This window comes from Triturus cristatus, chromosome 12 (genome assembly GCF_964204655.1).
Source record: "Triturus cristatus chromosome 12, aTriCri1.1, whole genome shotgun sequence".
NCBI lineage: Eukaryota > Metazoa > Chordata > Amphibia > Caudata > Salamandridae > Triturus > Triturus cristatus.
This window is the reverse complement of record NC_140595.1, coordinates 120,235,294-120,261,067: the sequence shown is the minus strand read 5'-3', so window position 1 is coordinate 120,261,067 and position 25,774 is coordinate 120,235,294. Positions and strand designations below refer to the sequence as shown.

General features: G+C 43.2%; 1 protein-coding gene across 1 annotated transcript in view; it reads right to left on the bottom strand.

Annotated features, from left to right (window-relative positions):
- The window catches only part of LOC146772832 (rho guanine nucleotide exchange factor 11-like), a 322,904-nt gene that overhangs the window by 142,035 nt on the left and 155,095 nt on the right, over positions 1-25,774 (bottom strand). Inside the window, exons 9-12 of the mRNA XM_085637035.1 lie at positions 24,729-24,854; positions 10,386-10,503; positions 929-1,110; positions 753-828 (exon numbers count right to left, since the gene is read on the bottom strand). Of these exons, the coding sequence (XP_085493161.1) occupies positions 753-828; positions 929-1,110; positions 10,386-10,503; positions 24,729-24,854 (502 nt within the window). The remainder of the gene's footprint in view (positions 1-752; positions 829-928; positions 1,111-10,385; positions 10,504-24,728; positions 24,855-25,774) is intronic.

Sequence of the window (25,774 nt, the reverse complement as noted above, 5' to 3'; positions counted from 1 at the left end):
GCTGAGTTTCTCTGCAACTTTGCAGAATTCTGCAGAGTGAAACTCTGCAAACTCCATCCAGCCCTAGTTTGCATATACTGTTTTAAAAAACTTAGCCAATGACATTCTCCAGCAACTCATGACCTAAAGCAACTATAGGTCCAGCCATCCACAGTGTTGTTATTATTCCTGTCATTCAGGTGTTGCAGTGATGCTGTTTTGCCCCGCACTTTCTTTTCACTTTTTTTGTAGGCTGTAGGACTGAGTCCCCGAATTCTAAATTGACGGTCACCCCATCTTAGTAGATGTGGTGGCAGCCTATCAGATCCTATCTAAAGATCTGTTGGGTGTGCTGATCCTGAGCAGCGTGAAATATACAATGTTTTTTAACCTTAATTTTTCAAACTAAGGAACAGATTTACACCAACTCACAAAAAGCACACCTTCTGGGCCACGAATTAGGTTTCTGCCAAATTTCGGGCCATTACGTTTAGTCGTTTTGACTGCAGCTGTTTCTAATTTTCCTATGGAAAAATGAATGGAGAAAACTTATGTTGGGAGCTCCCGCCCTTTCCTCAGCCTGACTTGATGGGTCACCCTATAATTTTCCAGAAAGGAGCTGAGGTGGAAAAACATGCTTTTTGAAACGTTTTGTCAATATTCGTCAAACAGCACCCAAGCTATATTCACAACAAAAATAGCTTTTTCTTTGGAAACGGGGCCTAAGCCAGATGGTAAATTACAGTGGTCTGCTAGTTGGGAAGTGTGCATACCAACAGTTTTGTCCTTTGTTATCTTCCATTTTAGGGGTCCCTCATGGATCATTCGCCTCGCGGTTAAATCGAGGTTCTATTGTAGAAAAAATGGACATTAATCAATTTTCTGCACTGATATTGAAAAATAAGCTACAAAATCAGTCAAGTGCCCAAAGAAGCCAGAAAATGTTTACCTTAAACTGTGCGGCCACGGGGTCATTTTTGTTCTTTTTTAGGTCAGTGGTGTCAAGCTGCGTCTGATACATCTTAATGTGGCGTCGATTCTTGACTCTCTTGACTCTATCTTTCACGAACATCAAAATCTCATGACATCGGTCCCTACATTGGACCAGTTTGTCCTCCTCTGAGCTGCCACCTGCAGGACAAAGCAGGACATCTTGGGTGTTTTCCAGCACTTAAAAGCATTAGGTTTGGCAGAAGCACTGAAGTCAGGAAACAAACAAGTTCCATCAAGGACTTCTCAGGACCATTAGAGAAACAACCAAGAAAGAATCAGAGATTACATCCAACACACATTTACACCATGCATGCTTTGTGCACAAACTGAATTACAGGTTTTCTAGACAGGCAGCTACAAACATACACATTAACTTCATTCTGAAAAACTTGTGAATACAGTGCAATGTGGAAATTGTATAGCTCAACTATGTTCTGTGCCTTGATAGGGGGCTGTGTGAAAATTCTCAAGCCTAGACATAACCATGTCAAAATTAACATAATGCACACCAAGAGCAGACTACAATATTTAAATAAGAGTCAGTAAGATGTTCTTACCAAGCTACATCACTTCTCTTTACCCTTCAAACAATCTAAAATAACAGCCTAGTTATTTACACTTTCGGCCAGCCCATGACTGCTCTTTACATTTCACTAAGTTTTACTGATGTAAAAGTGTCTGCTCTCTGTAATATTTTATGACCGTCATAACTCTAGAAGCTATTTCACACTCCATTCCCCTTCAGAAAACTGAGTACAAGACTCTAACCAATGATCCACAAAGCCATCCTGTGAAAATCATGTACAATTGTCCTGGGGGTCTACAAGGTAAGCTTGAGTAGATATTCTATGTATGTAGACTGTTCTCAGCAAGAATGGATAAGACTAAGCTAGCACATGTTTCTTGGTGAGTATTCTTAAGGTGGACAAGACTTCGAAATTGCGTACATTTTGATCCTGATGGACTCCTCCTTAAGATTCTTAAAAAAACATTAAGCCACTTAAGATTTTATTTAAGGTGTGTAGGGCATACGGCTCACAGATCCAGATGGTGATCCTTGCAATCACCCTCTCACTTATCTAGAAGTTAGTTGTGACACTCCATTTTGGATACTAAAACATTAAAACTGGCGGCAAGACATCTTTAGGTTCATTTCAACTGGAATTTCAGGATTACATTACAAAAATAAGCTAAAGTGAACCAAATATGGATTTCCACAAGCTGCACCAAGACTGGAAAGGACTTATGAACTTTGAGCATCAGCTGCTCAAGTTCATGTTACTTACCAGTATAGCTTAACACTAAGGGGCTGATTTAGAGTTTGGCTGAGAAGTTACTCTGTCACAAAGGCACTGAAGTACCCTCTCCACCAAACTGAAGGTCCGCCACCTGATATACCAACGAGTGGACCTTAAGCATGTCAACGACAGAGACTTCTTCATCTCCATTGCTGACATACTCCTCTGACTGCTCGCCCCAAGGGACAGTTAAAAACATTTAATTAGCACCCGTACAATGGGAAAAACCTCCCATAGTGTTGGGGCATTAGTTTTAGTTTTGTCAAAAGCAAAACTTTACCATGGGATTTTCTTTTTGAAAAGAAAAACAGAAATATTAAAAAGTTTGACAGATGGTACCATAATTTGGACGGTATTGCCAGTCAAACCTTCAATACAGGAACTGCTATGACAGTGGTTCCTGGTAATGTGTGGAACTGTGCACAGGGCTAGAGGACAACTCTAAATTTGGCAGGCAGTGAACCCTCGGTATGGCCAGAGTAAAGTGCTCCGCCATACTGATGGACTTTGCCCATCAAACTCTAAATGAGCTTTGACATTCAGCTGGGATTGGGTATCCTACTAGCAATATTGAGAAGACAATCGGGCTACTTGGGAAACAATAAAATCCTCTGAAATACATGGCTCATTTACCAAATATTAATGCCCTTTTGATTTAAAAAAAATAGATTGGTTTATAGGAAGAGCATATGGACAAGGCATCACATAGGATCTTACTTTAAGTATCATGTCCTTTTGCCTTATTCAGTTTCTTTAAACATGTGTAAAAACACCTGGAACATAAATACTAGGCCTGGGCGAAGCACTACGCTACGCTCGCGTAGTTTGCGAAGTTCGCGCTACTTCGCGCTACGCGAACTGCACGTAGCACAGTGCGAACACGCGTAGCGTAGTGTTGCGTAGTGCTGCGGTCATTTTTTGCTTGCTCGCGGTCCTCAACGTCAAGTTGGCGACCGCGAGCAAGCAAAATGACATCCTGGCGAGACTTTTTCCTTGTTCGCGATCGCGAGCATGGAAAATAAACCTCCCGGCGAGATTCCCAACGCGAGAAGGTCAGGTTTCTCATTGCGAGGGGTCGCGTATGCTCGCGACCGCTCGCGATATGAAACTACCAGTTCGCGTTGAGAAAGCTGCACCTCGAGGAAAAATCTACTTGAGCAGCAGAAAACTACAGCTCGCACTGTGCAAGATGCCATTTTCAATGATTGCACAGTGCCGGTTGCTTGTCCGCACTGTGCAATCATTGAAAACAACATCTTGCACAGTGCGAACATGTTACTTCGCAGTTCGCGAAGTGCTACGCGTAGCTCGCGTAGTGCGAACTTCACTTTGCGTAGCTTCGCGAAGTGCTACTTCGCGAACTACGCCCACCCTTAATAAATACATATACTGTGGCATAAGTCAGACCCATTCGGGGGAGGCGAAAGGACAGAACAATGCCATGTAAAAAATATCCATGTAATACAATCCGTAGTGCAGAAGAAACATCAAAGACTGTCATTCATGCAAGGCAATGATACTACAAAGAAGGGCAATTCATGTGTCCTGTTATCCCCTAAAGCCAATACATAACAAATGAAACTCATCCCAACTACCCTCTGTCTGCTTTTGTGTGATGCCTCTACTGATAACATAATAAGGAATCAAGGTGGATAGCCCATACATGTTTGTGGAGCATCCAACTAGTATCCAGTGTTACCTCTCCTCCCTTTCAAAATTCCTGGGGTGTAAGCAATGTCATGTGTCACCCGTCCCCAGAGGCAGTCACTCCCCCATGCTCCCTCAGGGCAGCCAACATAGCCATCTAGGTTCGTATAACATCTTCAAGTTTATCATCTTTACAAACATTTCTCATCCACACCTCCTCCGCGATCGCCCATTGACAAATATCTTTCATCCATGCCACGTATGTGGGGGGTGTTAGACTGAGTCATTTTGCCTGCACCAACCCAAGGAGGCCAAACATCCTGCTTAATTTTTTTGGGGCAGTTTCATGGGAAGTGCCCAACCCACTGGCTTCTTCTAGGTTAAAGTAAAAATTGTCATCATAGCTTGGGAGTAATTCATCCCCATTATCTCCAAAAGCTGGTTGACTTTCTTGAGAGTGTGACCAAGAAGGTGTTGTAGCACTGAAGGACAGCTCCTAGGTAATGGCAATATTTTGTCAGAGCCTGATTATACTGGGACTGGGTCTATCAAAACTGTTCTGGGGCATGACTTTGGTTGGGACTAATTTGGTTCATAGCCTGACAGGGCAACAGGAATGGTGTTGAGCGTCGGGCCAGCATCAACATGGCAGGTACCGGCATAGATATTGGTGCCATATATGAAGTCAGCTCAGGAGCTGAAAGTGAAACGGGCTCAGTAGGCACAGATGGCGCTGAGTAAGGATTCTCCAGTGGTAACCCAAATGAAGGCCTCTGTGGATCTATGGGGCCCAGAGGCACGCCAGCAGGAGTTGGGAAGGTCCCAAACAATTCGTAACATGGCTTCTTTGAAAGCCTTGAACTGTTGCAACTTTGTTAACTGCAGGGAACCAGGAGAGGGAATAGCGGTCACTTTGACGTACTCATGACTTTTCAGGAAGAGAGTATTGAAACCCACTTGGAGTACCTGGGCTTCCTTTTTGGACTTACTTGAAGACTTGAAGCTCAACAATGACATTTTGCAGGAACAGCCCTGAGAACAGGAATGGGTCTGCGCCCTCGACTCCAAACAGTAGCGGAACTTACACAACTTCTTCCATTACTCCCCCAAAACCGTCACGAAAGGAAAAATAAAACAATAATTAACACTTGTTTTATTTTTCCGTTCCTGCCACGTCTTGGGGGTGGGACCTGGGAGTGATATGCACTGAGGGGAGTGGTAGTGTACTCCCATCACTGCACATGAAGGTTTGGCCGGCTACCTCGCACCGGCCGAACCGTCATGCACGGTGAAAGTTCTCTCCTACCCAGCAATGCAGCTGGATTGGAGAGAGCAGGTAGAGACTCACAGTCTGTACTGGAGAGCAACTCGAGTGTGCTCCGGCCAATCCTGAAGCTGCTCTCATGCGTGAGAGAAGCTTCAGGATTGGCCGCAGGGCATTCTGGGAGTCTTTGCCTTTCCCTGTGAAGAGGAGCAGAAGAACGCGACGAGAACAGCTGAAAAGCAGAAGAACGCAAAGGAGATGGCTGCAGATAAGTTTTTTCTTCATTTCGCCCATGAAACATTACACCGCCCTACCTCCTTCGACCTCCCCACCATCCCCCACCCGCCTCACCACTCATCAGGCACACCGGCCGCTACTAACAGCTTGGCTTTATGCTCCTAGACAGCCTTCGGATTCTTCAGTAAATCAAATTACAGTGATTCACACAGAACTCATTTTTACCAAAATAATGAGAGAGGAGCATGATAGGCCTCAATGGGCCCATGGGGACAAAGGATCAGGTCTACAATAAGGACTAACGGTACACTGTGAACTATTATTGTGCTCTCGGATTGTAGAGACTTTGTTGGGGAGCTGATCCTTGGTCTCCATGGCCCCATTGAGGTTTTGGACGATCCTGTTCCACTCTCATGGGTATCTGTCTTATATTCCTGTGTGTAGCTCTGTTTAGCTTTACACCATGGTGTTTATCACACTCTACATGCTGTAAGACACAGCTTGTCCCATGGTTTCTCATTCCCTTTTGGCAGTAGTCCCCCAAGCAACCCCAAGTCCTGAAGAGAGCCTTTTACTCTATGAAGAGACGAAAAGTTGTCAGTATCTTACAAACTGCTCGCCCTTTCATGATGCGCTTGTACACAGGCATCTAAAGGCCTGTTTTAATGGACTAACCAATATGCCGACATAACTTTGAACTTTTGTACACTGCCTATTCATGATTTTGATTGTGGTTTTCTCACATGGAGGTCACTTTGACCTATGCCTTTAGAGAGCCTACTAGAAAATAACATTTACGTCTTAACTAAACCAATTCTCATGGCTGGAGCTTGTTGTTTGTATGTACTTTTAGGTTTTGAAAATCAAATTAATCAGTGTCATTTTTTCTGTTTCTTATCCATTATTTTGGTGTAAGTGAGTTCCGTGTGAACCGCTGTGATACGATTTACGTTGGTTATCCAGGTTCACATAGACATTTATGTTACTCTTGTTTGAGAAGAATATAAATAGTTTGGATTCATAAGGGCACATTCCTCACATGAATTGAAGTTGTGACCCAAACACCGGATACACAACTCACGGGGTCCCTACAAGGTATAAACTTTGTAGTTTTAGCATGCATCATGATCCCTCGCACAAGGAACAATTTTAGAGAAAAGTTGTAAACTGATGAGAAAAAAGTTGGGAGCTAGCTCCAGGGCCCGTGTGTGAAGGAGTTGACATCAGGTGCAAAAGAGTGATGCTTTGACACAGCTTCGACTGTCACTTCCGGGGCAGAATGAGGTTGACGTGGAGCCAAATGGAGCCACTTGCTAGTGTCGGGGGCTATGCTGTAAAATCTTCCCGAATCAGTTGGTGCCTGGGGGGTATTCACAAGGTGAGGAATCTGTGGTTAGACGTATCCAATGAAAAGGCATGCATGAGATGGTGAGGCTCCAACTAGAGTTGTGGGCGCGGAGTCAATAGATTCCCCAGGAAATTGTGCAGCTTCATTAGACTTGGGAGGAGAAAACAGTGTCCCAGAGAGGATTTGAATGCAAGTGGGCAGAGAAAACTTCAAAAGAAAATGGTTATAGAAGTAGACAATGGTGATGCATAGGATCAGGGAATGTAACAGAGGCAGCCAATGGTGAAGAAAAGGAGTGGGCAATGTTACAGAGGTAACCAATGGTGATATAAAGGAGCATGGAAAATGTTCTGTGGACATGAAATACGAGCAATAGTGAGACAGCGATTAAAAAACAACACATTGAGACACTTGGAGATCACTGTTGCTGAGCTGCATGCCCTGGTATGTAGGTCTTGGTCAAAGAAGAACTAGGCAAAGTTCAATTTAATGTCAGTGGAGCCATGGGATGGTGATCTTTTCCATGAGGGAGTAATTGAACAGCTTCAGGGAAATAGTAACTACAAATGAGGTCAAATGAGGAGCACAAAATGAATTGAAACTAATGAAGCTCAAGTGTTTGCTTCATTTGAGAATGATAAGTAACTTATTGGACCGAACATTGATAACGTTCACTGCAATTATTAACAAATTCTAAAGATTTAAATCAGTAAGGGCTAGTGAGGTTAGACTAAGAGGGTCCAATCTTGTTACGCATGCAATGGACAAGGAAGGATTTTAAAAGCGATCTAGCAGAGCACACTGTGACTTCTGTTCACCAAAAGACTCTATTTTCGAAACTGAACCCTGAAAAAGTAAATAATAGAAAGAGTTTAAATGGGATCTAAATATTATTAATACTCTAAGAATTACAAGAAGGTGTAGCCACAACTATTGAGCTCCTGTAGAAGAAAATGAGCACATGGCCTTGGATCCATATAAATGTACTGAATTCAGTATCTGGGCCTGATCATGTGACAATGATGAATGTTGAAGATGTGCTGAGGTACGTGTTACAGGGTCATCGTCTAACGTGAATAATGATCTGAGGTACTTGCCTTTGGGTAAATATAAAAGCGTTAAACAAATGATTGCATTTTCTTGTTTAGAGGTTTTATGTTTGGATGGATATTTCAATATTAATCACTGCCGTTTGTACAATATGTTTTAAAGTGTAATCCGAATTTGGATTCCAGTGGTGATACATCTCTTACTGAAAATGCTCAAAAATCCACCTGTGTTTCAGGCAGTGGTTATGTCATGTTTGTTTTTGTTATGCACAATTTGTAATGAAGTTTACAAAACAATACATCCATTTTGGACTTCCTCAATGTAGGCAGCACTTATGACAGCATTATCCTGGAGGCCTGGTAAAGGGAAGGTGGCCGTGGAAGAGAGGATGGCTGCATCTGTGGTTATGTTGACCGATTAAGTATTAAACCAATGTTTGAATTGTTGGTGGAAAAAATACTGGGAAAGCAGCCCCACCAATAGGTACAGAAATAGCAGAAATTCGAATCGCAAAGGCAGGTCAAAGTCTCAGCAGCGTCAAGGATTCTAGCTGCAGCTGAAACAAGGGCTTTTGTCGAACTTGTAAATGAGGTAGGCAATTAACTGCTTTCCAGAAAAAGGGGTTGAATGAAGAATCCAGAATATGTTCTCACCTATCATTAAGAAAGACTGTAGTGCCTGCCTAAGGTTTATCCACAGAATTCTCCACTGTATGAATTAGGGAAAGATTGGAAGGGTCCTTACCCTTTATGAGCACAAGTTCATGACTGAATAAACTAAATATGTGTATTTGCAGGCAAAGCAATCTTACCAATGTGCTGAAGATCTCGTTTCTTGTCATACCCTTCCCCTTTTCATACACTATAGAGGGCCTGACTTGGTCAGCCCTCCTTATTGTCTACAGCGGCCTCACCGATGCACAGAAAGCCTCGTTTCTTGCATTACTCAATCTATTTTGGAGGGAAAGCCACTGTAACCTGAGGGCAACTGTTGATCTACTTTCTGCCTTAACCCTTTGCTAATCACTACAACAGCAGTTTGAGTTTTGTAAAAGATTGAAGACAGTATCAAAATTGTGGAAGTATTTGAACCAGTTTACAACAACCAAAATGCAAAGGGAAATATTCTCACACAATTATCAGTTTAACAAGCATCTCAGAAGATCGCATCATAGCCAGAGCTAGCTCAGTTTCAAAGATCTTAGAAGAGAAATTCACCCAGAGCATCTCCTCTTCTAATAAATCTGGTCCAATAGGAGAGTCAGGTTAGATCAGCTTGATGCAAGAGGAGGTCACAGCACTCGTCAAAAGGACCTCAATTGCCAATTCAATACAAAAGAAAACGGAGACCAGTTTCCGATCTTCCAGAAGCAATCAAAACATTGACAACTGTAGTCCTTCATGAACTACAATATCATGTTGACCCAACAAGCTGATTAGATGCCAATGCGTTGGGCATTAAAATGATCCACAGCACAGAAGAAACATTGAACGATGTGAGGGAGAGTTACTACAGATTTAAGACTCAGGAAATATACCAGTTCTATTTTTTAGAAATAGGCAAGTTGTCTTTGGTAAGTGGATCATATACTAGTTTAAAAAAACAGAAAGAAATGAGTGGGGTTATAAGACACAAACATAAACTTGCTGTAATCATTACGATAAGAATCCACGCAATATATCAAGCCATGTCACAATTTGCCAAAAAAAAAGAATACCATTTGATTTACTGTACGCCTCTGTGCTCTTCCTGATCCCGCAATATGTCACTACTAGCTGGGGTGACCAGAACACCCCAAGATGCTCCCAAAATACAGACCCGGGCAAAACCTAGGATCTAGCACTCCTATTCAATTAGCGGACAAATAATCTGACAGAAGTGGAGTACAGGGTGCCATTCAAAGGAGGCATAGATTTGCAACCCAAATTGAAAGGAAATGGGCTGAATAAAACCTTAAACGCAAGTGAGTTCTTAGATTATTTTATTAATAACTTCCCCATGAAGAAAATCATTATTGCGAGTCACACCTTCAAGCAATGGTTAGGGATGCATGAACAATACGTCAATGAAATAACAAAAAAAGTGTTGTGGAGGCTGTAATGTTTATTCAAAACTGAAACGTTGGGAGCTCGATTGACAACAATGGAGTAGCTCTGGGCTTATTATGGCTGGTATAAGCCTTCTGCTCAAACATCGCAATATTTATCTTTATGTTTCTCTCTTTTTAATTTAGAACATTCTATCCATAGTGGGTAGAATGTTCTAATAGCCTTAAAGCCCTTCTGTCTTCAGCTATACCGGTTGGTAAAGGCACTCCCCCACCGATACAGGCTATAACTTGGGATCAGAGCCTTTAACAACTGGTATAGCCCTCAGCTGTGGGCTATAAGGCTTTACTCTCCTTTTCTCCTGTACAAAGGGAGGGCAATAAACATACCTTTTGCATAGCAACAGTAATAGTGATTCTGTATCACTCATCCAATCTATAGCTTTTAAAATAGGCCGCATTCCGAAAGGAATTCTGTGATTGGTACTTAGATATCCAGAGTAAATACTTTGGTAACCATACCATCTGTGTGCTTGATTATGTTATCCAGCAGACGGGGATAGCTTGTCAGGTGCTTCATCTCTGAGCCAATTAAGTCTTTGAGCTGAAGTCGTTCACAGTCAGGGCTGCTTTCTGCTTCCTGTAGTAAAGAAACAACACTTATTGAGACAATACATATAAAATGACGACAATACACGCTTAAATCAGTTATACTACACATCATACAAAGTATTACCCTCAAGACCCCAAAGGACATTTCTCTCTTCAAGTGATGGGCAAGATAAGGAAACTAAGACTTGCAAAAAGGACTAATGGATCGAAAGTTCTTGTTATCGTTAAGCAATGAAACTGAGAGGCGGAGTAGATATAGGCACAGCTGGGCCGGGAGTTCAGGGTCAGCGCCTGTGCCATGGAGGCTCCTGGATCAACTAGTCGTAACAGGAGACTGAGGCCAGAGACACGGTGTGGAGCCTGCCGGTAGCCTCGTGAAGTGGAGCGGACACCAAGAACTACAGTGGAGGTAATCTGGACCGGACTGGCGGTGCCCCCTCGCTGCCCTGAATCACCTGGTGAGGTCTATGAAAAATAATTTAGTGGGGCAGTGCGGCACAAAACTGAGAGGTGGAGGAGAGTTCGGCACGGCTGGGCCGGGAGTTCAGGATCAGCGCCTGGTACGCCGCAGCTCCTGGATCACCTCATCAGAACAGGAGACTGAGGCCAGAGTCTTGGTGTGGAGCCTGCTGGTAGCCTCGTGAAGCGGAGCGGACACCAAGAACTACACCCCCATGTAACATCATTGATCGATCCATTCAGATTGGAGGAGGTCACCAGAGCAATCCAAACGAGTAAAAATGGCAAAGCGCCAGGACCAGATGCCATCCCAGTAGATTTATTTAAAAGTAACATCACTCTGTGGGATCCTTTATTGACTATAGTACTGAAGGCAATATGCATGACAGGTCTTTTAACATCATGGGGAGAGTCAACTATAGTCCCAATTTATAAAAAGGGAGATTGATTAAACCCCGCCTGTTATAGGCCTATCTCGCTCAGTGATTCCCTAGCAAAGATAGAGAGAAGGATAATACTGGAGAGGTTACAGGACTGGGCGGAAACCCATCAGAAATTGTCTGATTTTCAATATGGGTTCCGCCCAGGGCTTGGCACAATCGAACAATGCCTCAATTTGAACATAATAATTGGAAAGTACGTGAGGATGAGGAAGGGGATGCTGTATTTAGCATTCGTCGAACTCTCCTCAGCATTTGATTGTGTGATACACAACAAAATTGTGGCTAAAGTTAAAAGACCTGCGAGTAGAGATCCCAATTATTACCTTTTTGCGAGACCTCTGTACGGGATGTAGAGCCAGGGTGAGATATGGTCCTGGAGGAGAATGCACTGAAACATTTGGCATGGAAAGAGTTGTGTGACAGGGATGCGTATTGGTTCCCCTTCTTTTTTCATTGTATATTAATAGTGTGGGGGAGGACCTAGCGACACATGTTAAAGACCTTCCACAAATAGGCGTGCGCCCTGTCCCGGCCCTCCTCTACACCGACGATGCAGTCCTCATGGCCCGTACCCCTTTGGCCCTGCAGCAGCTGCTTACTAGATTAGTTGACTATATGAGTGCACTGAGCCTCCAGGTGAACCAGTCAAAAACATATGTAATGAAGTGTGGGAACAAATTCACAAAATGTAGGGAAATAACGATATCTACTACGAAGATTGAGTTCACTGACACTTTCTTATACCTGGGGGTTTTATTTGATAAGGCTAACTCTTGGAAACAGGAAGCAGACAATAGACAGAAAATGTTTGTCAAGGCTTGCTGGGCCCTTAGATCTTTTGCGATGCGGTTAGGATCTAACCCACCCGCGATGATGCTGAAGATCTGCAAAGCAAAGTGTCTCAGCATAGCCTTGTATGGGGCGGGTATATGGGGACACAAGAAGTGTCAAGGTGTTCAGGTGGCAGAAAATGATTTCTTAAAATATTTGCTGGCAGCCCCAAAAAGCACTTCAGTATATGCAACTTGATGGCCCTTATGTTACAGATATGATCAAGGTAGAACCCATCCTACTGTGGCACAAAATTTGGACATCAGACCATGCGGATTTTAATCGGGCAGTAATTAGTGATTGCTTAAAATCAGCCCGGTATTCAAGTATAGAATGGTTAACGTATGTTCAAAGGTTTTTACGAGATATGGGAAAGCCCGAGTATTTTGAAAAAACGGAATTATTGGGCATGATCAGTAGGAAGGCTTTGAAATTGGCAGCTATGGGCCATTTGGATTCGTTAAAATTGATTAATGAAATCTGTAAATCTAGTGTTTTAAAAAATCAATTGATTTTAACTACTTTCAGTATTCAACCGTATTTGAAATATGTTTTAAATGCTCGACATAGGTTTAAACTTACACGTTTTAGATTAGACATACATGTTATCTTATGTTACTGTTTGTTTTGTAGAGCGCTCAGCTGCTCCAAAGAGCGTCCCGGCGCTAAAGATCATCCCACCAAATACCAGCAGCAAACAAACAGCCACAACAGAAAACATAACCAGAATTAACAATAACAGCATTACAAAGCAAACAGATAGGTTTTAAGTCCTTTCCTAAAAACCGAGAGATTGGTGCACACCCGCAACGTCAAGGGCAATGTGTTCCAGAGGCGGGGTGCAAGGTAACTAAAGGAGCGACCTCCACAGCGAGCACGCTTCACTGTTGGAACGATAGCCTTGGCCTGGGCAGCAGATCTCAGAGGTCTAGATGGAAGATAGAAATTGACCCTTCTCTGCAGATATTCGGCGCCAAAATTGTGAAGCGCCCTAAAAGCTGTAGTTAGGGTCTTGAAGAAGATACGCTTACGAATCGGCAACCAATGCAGAGAGACAAGGAGATTGCTGGCCCTAGATCTTCTAGTTAAACCGAAGATTGCCCTGGCTGCAGAATTTTGAACTATCTGCAGACGAGTCAGCAGATACTCAGGAAGACCTAAGTAAAGGATGTTGGCGTAGTCTAGGCACGAGCCAATTAATGCTTGCACCGTAATTTTCTTATGCTCCAAAGATAAATAGGGCAGAAACTTGCGCAACATCCTTAAGATGGCAAAGCACTTCCCAGTCAAGCCAGCAACCTGGGTTTTAAAGGAAAGAGTGTTATCGACCATCATACCCAGGTTCTTCGCTGTGACCGAGTCGCTGGCAGGGGGAGACATGGCCGAAGGCCACCATAGCTTCCAACATGGGTCTGCAGGACAGCCAAAGAACAATATCTCGGATTTGTCGGAGTTGCATTTGAGGCCATTTTTCCCAAACCAGTCAAACACAAACTCCAAACACTTCCGAATGGCTGCTCCATCGAAGTCACAGCCCCTGTCACAAGTAAACAGGAGCTGTGTGTCATCCGCATAGGATATGATCTGGGCCCCTAGCTCCTCCACCCGTGCCGCAAGAGGTGTAAGGAAGATATTAAAGAGGGAAGGACTCAGTATGGAGCCCTGCGGGACCCCTACCTTAAGCTGCGGCATCCGGGCGGAGAAAGGGGGAGCCCAGATCGTTTGTGTCCGATCGGCCAAAAAAGACTGAAACCATGCGAACACCGTACCCCGCAGCCCAATCTCCCAGAGTCTAATTAGGAGGAGGTCGTGGGGGACGGTGTCGAAGGCCGCCGACAAATCAAGCATGATAAGCAGGGCCTTTCCACCCCTATCGAGGGTCTCCTTCACAATCTCAGTAACCTCAAGAAGAGCGGTCTCGGTGCTCAGGTTAGATCTAAATCCAGACTGTGACTGATGTAAAAGGGAGTTGCCCTCTACAAAGTTGGTAAGGGTGGTATGAACACACTTTTCAGTGATCTTGGCCAGGGCAGGAAGCAGCGAGATTGGCCTATAATTAGAATGCAGTTTAGCATCTGCATTTGGTTTTTTAATGAGGGGAAGAACTAAGGCCTGTTTCTAGGAGGAGGGGACTTTGCCCGACTTCAAAGATGCATTAATGAGAGGGTTGATGATCGGATTAAGGGCAGGTGCCAGGGTCGCAAGACACTTGGCGGGACAAGGGTCCAGAGGAGAGCCAGATTTCAGGCTAGACAAAAGGTCAAGCGAGGCCTGAGGCTCTAAAGAGGGAAAACAGTGCAGGGTAGGGCCCACAGCATCCATATGCATAGCTGGTGGGCATAACCAGGGGTTGGAAAGGCCATCGACCTCTGAACCTGTGCTCAAGATGATCTGGGTTCCTTGCAACGCTGACTGGATAGTACGTATTTTATTAGTAAAAAATACTGCAAGCTCCATGACCCAAGGTTCCGAGAAAGCAGAAGCAGAAGTGCAGCAGGAGGGAGAGGTGAATTCTTTAACAATCTTAAAGATCTCTTTGCAGGAGCTATCTGCTTCCTCGATCATCTACATTAGCCTACATCGTAGGCTAATAACTTATCCTAATATGAATGACTGGTAACAAAAACTGATAAATTGTCCTTGTGACGATAAAATGCCTCAAGATACTATGCATGTGGTGTTATTCTGTAAGTATTACTCCGCGCATAGGAAAAAATATGTTATCCTGCTCATTAGACATATGTCTCACGTACAATGCCGCCTTGCATACCTCTTCTTGCAAACACTACAAACATTAGAGGTTTGCTGTAGATGTCATCATTTCTATGGGCTATTTTTTATGCAAGGAAGAAAACCACCATAGTTTCTCCAACCTAGTGAGCATTAAGGAGGATATGAATATCGGCAGAAGTAAACACATAAAGGATAACTAAAAATTTTCAGTTATGTAATTATGGATTATGTGCCTAAACTTTTAACTATATGAATTCAAAGAAAGTTTTAAGTAACCACTTATTTATTTTTTTAAATGGAACTGGAAATGTGTATAATATTTTATCTTGTATTGTACTATGTTTCTTATTTATATATCTTTGTAACTGCTTTTATGGATGTTCTTTTATGACTCAGAATAAAGATATATATATATATCTATATATACACACACCAAGAACCACAGCGGAGGTAAGCAGGATTGGACTGGCGGTGCCTCCCCCCTGGCATGCCTCAGTGGTAGGATACAAGCCGACCTCACAGTCCGCACATGCAAATTGAGGCCAGGGCTCGGCCTAGCAGAAGCGGCCGCCTCAAAGGATACTAACTGACCACGCTGACATACGGGCGGTGGTGTGACCTTGGACACTGCCGTAAGGACAGGCATCCGGTGTGGACATGGGGAGCTATGCATTCGAACCACGGCAGGCCGCAAACAGTTGAAAATAGCACAGCGTGGTCGGCGTCTGTAGATGTGGTGAATACATGCTGAGTGGTATGGCGTGGTGAACCCATGCTGGGTGGTATGTGATGACTGGAGAAGGCCTCGACACACGCTGCAGAAAACCCCTATTCTACATAATACATGGCTAAACCCCATTCCAAAGGGGAAAATAATGTGGTAAACGAGGACACCCATGGTAATGTGCTGTGGTACAGCAAACATTGGTGCTTGAGACAGGAGCGTCAGAGGCCTGCAGTTTCCAGCTAAACTATCTGACTGTGTCTAAATATGGGGACAAGAGAGTTGAAATGCATCAATAGTGTGATTAAGGACTGGTGCAATTCCGGAACAGTGCAGTGAGTTCTCCCACATCTCGCATTCCCACCTGGGCGATATTGGCGTCATATGCGATCACCAGCTGACACCACAGGCATCACGACTCCGGGCCGGGTGGGGTGTGTGCAACGCTGCCACAGTCGCATAGGATTACCTTCTTTTAGGTCCCACTGCACGGGCAGCTGCCTATGTTAGGAAGCTAACGATCGTGAGTGCTCACAGTAGGGGAGGCAGACCAGCAGCAGGCAAGACAAGAGGCTCTGAGAAACAACCCTCGGATACTGGTTTGGAGGGGGGGCAGCCCACCGGGATGGCAGAAGGGAACACCCTAGAAGCAACACTCCTGGCAGTTGTCACGCATCGCAGAAACAGAAAAGAGGATATCTAAGGTCAAAGACAAGATTCAGCTCGAAAAGCCTGAACATGAAGCACGTCTTGGCAGTTATTCAAGCAAAAAACGAGGACTTGGAAGCTCTCTCTTGCTACAATAATTTACACATAATTGGGGTCCCAGGATCTAGAAATGCTGTCAAAATAGAAACTTATATTGAGAGTATGCTGGTGACAATATTTGGTGCCAAGAACTGATCTCAACTGCTGGTGATAGAACGAGCACACCGTGCATTCATGACGCAGCCTTTTGCCTGGGACTCACCTGCATTCCATCATAGTGAAGCTTTTGAATTCATGTGATAGGGATGCTGCCCTCTGGCTGGCCCGAGAAAAGGGCCAAGTCCAATACCAAAGAAACAAATTCACTTTCTAGCCTGATTTCTCTTTGGCTAGAAGGGTGTTTCTACCAATCAAGCACTAGCTACAAGAAGCAGACATTTCCAATTCCATGTTGGACCCGGCATGCCTACATTATGTGGAACACTGAGGTGAGCAGAAAATCTTCACGATGCCTAAAGCGGCCAAGGAATACCTGAAGACACTCTCACCTGGTAAACATGCCCAGGGCACAACAAATGCAGAAGACAAAGAAATTTGATGGGCTACACTAAGCATTAGGCCTCACCAGGAGCTACTTATAGACACTCAGCGACTGCCTGCAGCCGCAGTGGCAGCTATTACCGGCATGGTGTCGTGACAACGTTAAAGCTGCCGACATCCAAGCTGATTTAAGATGCATATCTATGATCCTGTGAACCCGGCTACCTCCGTACACCTGAATGGGGACTGGGAACCTGGTGAATACCAGTGAGGGAGCACCCCAGATGAGTCTAACACATGGTGCTACAATTTATTTGTTATTGAGTGTAATGCTAAACTGTGAAACTATATATGTTCATTGTTTTTTTGGGGATGTCTTTGGCCAGTTGGAGTAGCTGAAGTGGGAGGGGAAGAATGTTGGGATGTTCGAATCTTGTATACCCACACAAAACATACATCGTTCTCCATGATACGCAGAGAGTACAGCATAGAAGCCCATGTACCATTCCCATTTCAGGGAAATGACTACATGGCGGTGAGCAGGAGATAGCATAAATGTCAATATATAGAATGTACTTGGCTCAATAATCCCCGTAAGGTTAGGCTAGTGCTCCGGTTTCTAGACAGGCATAATATACACTTGGCTATATTGCAGGTAACACATTTGGATAGGCGATCAGACAGCACTATAGGTGTCCGTTGGACATCATGCCAGCTAGCCTCCTCTTATTCTACATACTCAAAGGGGGGGTACTACTTTTGGTCAAGAACATGGTACCCTTCACGCTCATTATGCGGATGACCAGGGCCGGCTATTAATTGCACATAGGACGATAACTGTCACTGCTGTCACACAAGTTACCATCTACGGATACTAGTTAACACCTGGAGACTGATATTTTCCACTACGCCGACCCATATCCTCTGGGCAGGGGATCTCAATGCATACCTCAACACATACCTAACCCTGCAGAAGATCGCTCGGCAAACACCGGCTGGCATGGGAAGCAGGCAGCTATGGTGATCCAGAGTGGGATGGAAAAATATGTGCTGGTCAATGCCTGGTGACTAAGACACCCTACACAGAAGGAGGGCACATTTGTGTCCTCTGTACATGGCATATGGTCAAGATTGGACTATTGGCTTATATCTACTAAGGTCTGCAGTGGGTAGAAGATCCATGCTACTTACCTAACACTTTATCAGACCATTTGCCAGTCCTTATGCGACTGGCGCATGTAACTCCCACACCGCTCACTTGGCCTTTTCTCCCAGCAGCACTCCTAGCTGCGGCATTCATAGAGGAGGTGTGGAGGAGGTGTGGAAAGCGATCGTAGAGTACTTTGCATTAAATATCGGCTCAATATCAAGCTGGGGCTCTCTGTGGGAAGCCTTTAAAGTAACAATACATAGGACATGTATAGGCACTCAAGTGGGGGTACTGAAAACACTAAAGATGAGCTTAATTCCCTGGGGAGAGAATATGAATGCCAGCCAAAAGAGGCCAGATTGGCTTCTATTAGGGAACACATGACCAAAATTGAGACCCTTGCAGAACAAGAGGCGCGATTCATTTCTAAGCATCACCTCTCACGTACGTACGTACGTTGAAGGTGGGAGGCCTAGGCAAAGCCTTGAGCAAAACCTAAAGGCACAGAAAGGCAGAGACTCCATTGTCTACTTGGTGAATGATGATGGGGTCGCACTCAACTCCAGCTCAGATATACTGGAGGAGTTCAAGAGATTTTATGCAAGTCTATATGAGCCACGCAGCTAGGCATCACTGATTGAGCTTGGCCATTATTTAGAGAGGGTGACACTGGCATGGCTTTCGCCAGGGCAGAGAGAATACTTAGCTCAGCCAGTGACTGTGGAAGACGTCGGAGAAGCCATACGTGCCCTCCCGAATGGGAAGGCCCCAGCTATAGATGGAATTACGTGGGGGTTCTAATAAGGAGCATGCCGACGTGCCAGCTCTGCAGCTACATGCAGTGTATGAGGAAGCCTACCTTAGCCACACTCTACCGCCATCTCTGAGAGAAGTACTGATAGTGACGTTGCTAAACCAGACAAGGCTCTGGAGCGGTACAAATCTTATAGGCCACTATCTCTCATTAATATAGATGCCAACATTTTAGCCAAGGTGATTGGAGTGTGCCTACAGCCCCTGATATCGCAGTTAGTGCTATCAGATCAATCTGGCTTTTTACCGGCTCGGTCAACTACACACAACCTACGCACTATCTTTGCACTATTACATCAAGTGGAACTCACCTTGGAGGCGGCGGTTCTATTAGATGCGGCCAAAGCCGTTGATTCTATTGCGTGGATATAGATGTTTGTGGTATTAGGCAGCATAGGGATACCAGAGGCGTTCTTAAGATGGATATGCCTTTTATATGAGTGCCCAGCAGCACAGGTGCGTGTCGATGGTCACACATCACATGCTTTGAGTGTCGGTAGGAGGGCGTCACAGTATTGCCCCCTGTTACTGCTACTATTCGTGCTTACCATGGAGCTGCTTGCCTGCATTATTCAGCAGAAACATGCCCTTACTTCCCTTAGATTTCATCTATAACCCTTGAATATTTCACTATATACAGAAGATACGGTGCTGTATATTAGTGAACTGTTGGCATATCTGGCCCTGGTAAATAGAGAGTATATAAAATGGGAGTACTACTCTGGTTTGTGTATCAACTGGACGAAATCCATAGTCCTCCCGCGAACACCTATTACACAACGCTGCGACATTGGGTTCCTGCTGGAGTGGGAGAAAGGCCCTGTCAAATATTTATGGGTATGGGTGCACAGACACCCTAACATTGTGAAATGTGAGAATAGCGGGAAGGAAATGTCCAGATTGGAAGATTCTGTTGCGCGCTGGACGACCCACCCGCTCTCCCTGGCGGCTAGACTAGCAGTCATAAAAATGGTGGTACTGCCACAGTTTCTAAACCTATTTAATAACATTCCAATAGTGCTGTCCAACTCCTTCTTTAAGCAGTTGCACTCCCTGTTGGTCACACTGGTATGGGCGGGCAAGAAGCCGAGGATCAGCTGGGAGGTCCTCACCCTCCCAAACGTGGACGGAGGATTCTGTGCCCCAGATTTTAAGCTATATCATTAATGCGCGCAGGCACATTTCGCACACTTCTGGTACACGGCATGATTTCACACCTCATGTAGCGATCAACATGATGCTGCTCCGATCCCACTCAGGGCCATCCTACCACAGAAGTGTAATGGGATGTCCCAAAATGAGATAAACATGTTACACACTACATTGATGGCTTGGTACACTTTGGCTAGACGAGCTGGGAAGAATTAGTTGGATGCCCCTGCAGTGCCCCTACTACACCATACAGACATAACGGTGACACAGGAGGATGGATCGCTCCAGATGCTACGGGAGGCAGGACTACACACTATGGCGATTTGTACACAAATAGTAACTTCCTAACACTACCCAATGAGACAGTTCTGTGGGCAAACACCACATTATTTGTCTTCCTATATTACCGACTTTGAGCAGCTATACACGTACACAATTCACACTTTCCTAGAGAACCACTAACGCTCATGACACTACAGGTACTGCTCACCAGCGCGACGCGCTAACACCTTATTACTAAACTAAATGCTGCAGCACAGAAGGATGGGACACTGGGAGGTGGGAAAGTATTGGCAAAATGGAATGCGGAGTTACCACAGCCTATGGGGGAAGAGTATTGGAGGTTTTGTTGTGGGAAATTAAGCACACTTACTTCAAATTGTAATTTGAGGGTAATTCAGTTGAAGTTCTTGTACCAAATGTATTGTACCCCGATGCAGTAATATAAGTATGTGATAAAGGGCGACTTGAACTGTGTACGCTGCGAGCCAAAGAGGCAGACTTTATACATCTGCGTTGTCATATCCACAAGTGAGGCAATACTGGGTTCACGTCACAGACACACTATCTGATAGGATTGGGGCGAGGGTGGAGTGCGAGCCAGCGATCTGCCTACTGGGACTGCTGAGAGACTTACGGTCACTAAATCGGAATATCTTGTCAGTAAGCTTATTACTAGCAAAATGTAGAGTGGCATTGCTTCAGAAGACTACATCTAGCCCTTCAAAAGTGTCTTGGATGCCTGACAGGCACAATATAAGACACAACTGGAACTGTATGCTGAGGAGCAGCCAATGAAGTCAAGGCCAAAGGACTATTGGGGGCCACTGATGGCTTATTTGCAATCCAACATTGGGAATGGTGGATAGGGCAACAAACGAGAAACAAGCATGTATCGATACTACAGATCTGTGTCATATTTGAAATTGTCAATTGCATTAAGCAAGTTCATGATGGTGCACTTGCGACCTCACTATCTACAAAACGGGGTGTGAAAGAAGGACCATATTAGACTTGTAAATGACAATGTGTTGGGTACAACATGTAGTATGACATTTGTTGATTTTATATGTTATGCTTACTTTGATGAAAATGATAATATATAGATAGATATATTTTAAACAGTTGACAAGACTGACATTGCTCTTGAGACGACAAAACGAAACCCATTCTGGATTCATGCCATCAACATTTGCGGTTGAGGTGGTGGGAACAAGTTGAACGTATTGGAATTTTGCTATTTAATTTAAGACACTCACGGAAGGAGTGGTGAGGCCAGTTTTGCCTCTTTATGGCGTTTACGTATTTTACCTAAAATATCAATTCACTTTGTAGTTCAAACCACAATTCTTTATTTCATTAATCCTGTCCTGATATTTAAAACCAATGCCCTTAGACATCTAAGGAAACTGTGCAACAGAAAACATACCGAAGTTTGGAGAATTTGCGTGAACATGTTTATTTTAATGTTCCCAAGCTGAAGGAAAGTAATACTGTCTGCATGTTCATTTACATTAAGAATTAGATGTAATGATTAAGAAGATTGTGCGGATGTAAGGTTGAAAAAAATCAATACACTTGAGTCTTTACCGTGATACCAGCTCCCAGGAAAACATGGACAGAGACTGCACGGATACCCTAGTTTAATGGTTCTTAACCGGAGATCCAGAGACGAGTGGGGATCTGTGAAGCCTAATCATGCAGCCCGTGACTGCTTAGAAAATTAAAAATTATTAACATTAATACAGTGTGTATAAATAAAGATGCAAAATGTGAAACTGAACATTTTCAAATGTTCAGTAAAAGTGAAGGAATTTGAAATTAGAGGTTAAAAATTAGGTAGTTGTCCACAGTGTGATTCACAGGAGCAGTGCAAATGCATCAAAAAGAACATAGTATGGAAGATGGGTGATCTCAGTTAAATTTAGAAAAGTCCAACTATACTATTAAAATGATTTATTTTATTTTTTTATATTCATTTAATAAAATATTATAGAATTTGTGTATTGGTTCAATGAATGCTTCTGAATTTTTGTGTATTGTTTTGACGTTCAAACCTTCAAAATTGTTTATGCCAGGGTTAAAGGCTTCCACTACTGACTCAGTGGGGGTTCCCAGGTCCAGTAACTGTTAAGTGGGGGCTCACAAAAGTCAAAAGGTTAAGAGCACTGCCCTAGATCAATAACCACATCCAGAAGCTTCATTCTTTAGCTACTGAGGCAACCAGTAGCTCTAGTTCTGAATCTTTTTGTTTGATGTTTGGGGCACTTCGTGCTTACGCCTTCATACATTTTTTCTACAAAAGGGATCCAAGCCAAATTTTCTTTGCCACATTTCAAAAGATATCCAGGGTATGTAGGATCCCCCGTAGCTAAACTAAGAAAATAACCAAAAGAAAGATTGTTTGTTTCTTTAAATGGGAAAAACTGGGAGAACAGTGCTGTGTAAGAAAGCGTATCAGTTTTCTTATAAAAATGGCATCAAAAGGTTTGCTCTGCTAAGATTGCTATCTTTCCAGCTTTCAGGTTTGAAAAAAATCATTTTAAACACAGTTTTTGTATTTTACTAAGAAGCAGTCAATTTTTCCTATTTTCCTTTTGTTGTTTCTACCTACTTGATGTGCTTGATGGAAATAGTTTGAAACCCATGTGTGAACACATAAAACTACATTTCTGAAAAATAGACACAATTTGGAATTCAGCAGGAGGTAATTTACCCAGATTGCTCAAGCTTTTCCTAAAATAACTTATTGATGAAATAAAAAAAATAAAAAAAATAAAGGGAAGTAACAGAAATGGGTGACCTTTCATCTTCAATTTTTACCCCCAAGGCCGAGTTACAAAAGTAATATAACTTTCAGTTCACAAGAATATACAGTATTTGTTGGTTGTCCTAAAAAACAAGCAATTCCCCGGTCTGATGTGTCAGCTGCAGTTTCTAAAGAGTTTTCATTGTGTACAAACTATGCTTTAATTAACATGCTAAAATCTAATGAATGAAAAATGGGTATGTAATAAACCTAGACATTTTTTTTTAAATATGCACAAGCTACTTAGTTTAGCATTAGTGGTAATTTGTACAACTTTGAATTTGAGGTTACCTTTACTATCAAGTGATTAAGACGGCATTACGCAAAATGTATTCTTTCTTGCTCGCTAGCTTACATTTAGCAGCCAAAAATTGGAGATTAATTCAGGTGATAATAATTAAAGCTCTACTATTTTCTGATAAAATCAATAACACACGTGTGGGTGGGCCGATTTCCAGTGACAGGAAAGACCCCAAAAACCAATGTGGAAATATACAATTTTTGCCAAGAAATGCATCCGGCTACCCAGGCAAACCTACTAAACCCAGACATTTCTGAAATCTAGACACCAAGGGAAGACCAGGGTGGTGTGACTTGAGTGGATCTTCTTACTCTTTCCTCCCAGGAATTCCCAGCAAACAAAAACTTTGGATAAAATGACACATTTTCCTCGCATTTCTTTGAGGGAAATTTCCATAATCTGCGAGGAGGTACAACATTTCTAACACCGAGGGCTCCCCCACTTCTTATATAAAAATGTTAGCCCACATGTGTACTCTCGACCACTGTGCTCCAACATTCCCTAGGGGTACAATTATTATCTAATTATGTATGCACTATTGACTGCACAGTGTCTCTGTTTGTTCAATCAAGTTTATTTGCTTAAACCTCCACCTATCGTCCCACACGTTCCACAGACACCCTCCAACCTCCAAGTATGTGTGTCGTACATACACTGCCAGAGAGGAGGAGGGCTTACATGTGACTCTCTCAAATATATTACCGCTGGAGAACTGCAATTGTAGCACAGAACTTTGTTCCAGTATTGTATCATTCATTGATTCTCCTGCTCATCAGTTACAGTAGCAAGCAGTGCACTGTAAACAAAAGAACACTGAAATGTCTCACTTACTGTCAGCTACAGAAACAAAGTGCTGCTTAATGGATCGAAAATGAACCTAGTAGAAGTTTGAACAAAGTTATAGAAGCTGAAACTTGGACAAATAGCAGCAGCAGCCACAAAATGCTCTAAAAAGAGCAAATATCACTTCAAGAACTCCTGTCATAAAACTTGCAGAAAAGATTTTGGAAATAGTCTCCTGGGACAGTTCTGAAGCATTTTCAGTTCATTGGCAGAATTGTGGCACCCAAAATGAAGATAGGCAGGTATGTTAAAAGTATCACAATTGTGTGGATCTAATGCTGAAAAAGTATGCATCAAAATGAAAACTTTTCATTTATTTTGGACCTCAAATGCTAAAGTAAACAAAAGGCCTCCAGGATATAATCACTTCTTATTTTACACAAAGACCTTACAAACCCTGAACAAACGTCATTGATTTAAACAGATATTCTGTTGGGAAGGATAGGGACTATAAGCAGAAAGACATACCTGCATGAATAGGTTGAATTGGGGCTCCTTCTGTTGTTTGGTTTTGATCATCTCCAGGGCATCAGACTGAAAACAGCAAAACCTTGCAGCTTCCTGCTTTATCCTCTCTCCAGCAGACCCATCAAACTAGATATATGAAAAAAAGCCATCAACCAGAAATTCAGCAAATGCTCAAAGCTTTCATTTTTTGTTGTTTTTAGTCATCATATACGTCAGTAGGCGTGAGGTACAGTTTTAGAACCACCAGGTGGAATTAAAACATCTGAGGGTTTTGACATCCTTCGTTTAGTCTCCTTCAAACAACTTTTTGATGGTTTGCGGGAGCCACTGCCCAACTCCTCTTATGTTGAAGTTTGTCTTTAATCCTTAGACTATCATCATTTAATTAACCAAAACTTGTTGAGGAATAAAAAAAAGGTGTTCCCACATTTTTATCCTCTATTTAGGACAATTTACACATTTAATCCTGCCAATGTGTTTTGCCGATTCAACCCAATCTGTGCAAGTAGGTGAAGTGTTAGATATCCATTTATTACAGATTTACCTGCATGCTATAATTATTAGCATAAAAAGTAACTGAGATTGTAGCTTCCCTTATCTTTGATCAGACCCTCCATCTTCTAAAATCCCGAAAATAACAAATGGGAGGCTTACCTCTATATCTTTTCTCAATATTTCTGTTAACGCCTTATCCACTTCATGCCAGAAGATTTGAATACCTGGACTCTGCCATACAAGATGGATATGATCTGCATTCTACAAGGCACATTTTGGGCAGCATCTCTTCTTCTGACCTCCCAGCTTTGAGAGTTGTTTTGGAGACCAATAGACCCTGTACATGGTGAACAAATGGTTTCTCCTTAGGGTTGTAGATCTCACCATTGATCATAATGTAGACATAGATAGTAGCCATAGGTGTAGAATCTCTGATGACGGCAGGTCCGCTTTCCATTTCTCCTCTGGCAAAGTTGGAGGGCCATCTTTACCTCATACCAGGATCCAGCACCAATTGGATACTTCCTTTCTATGTATCCGAACGCTCCGTA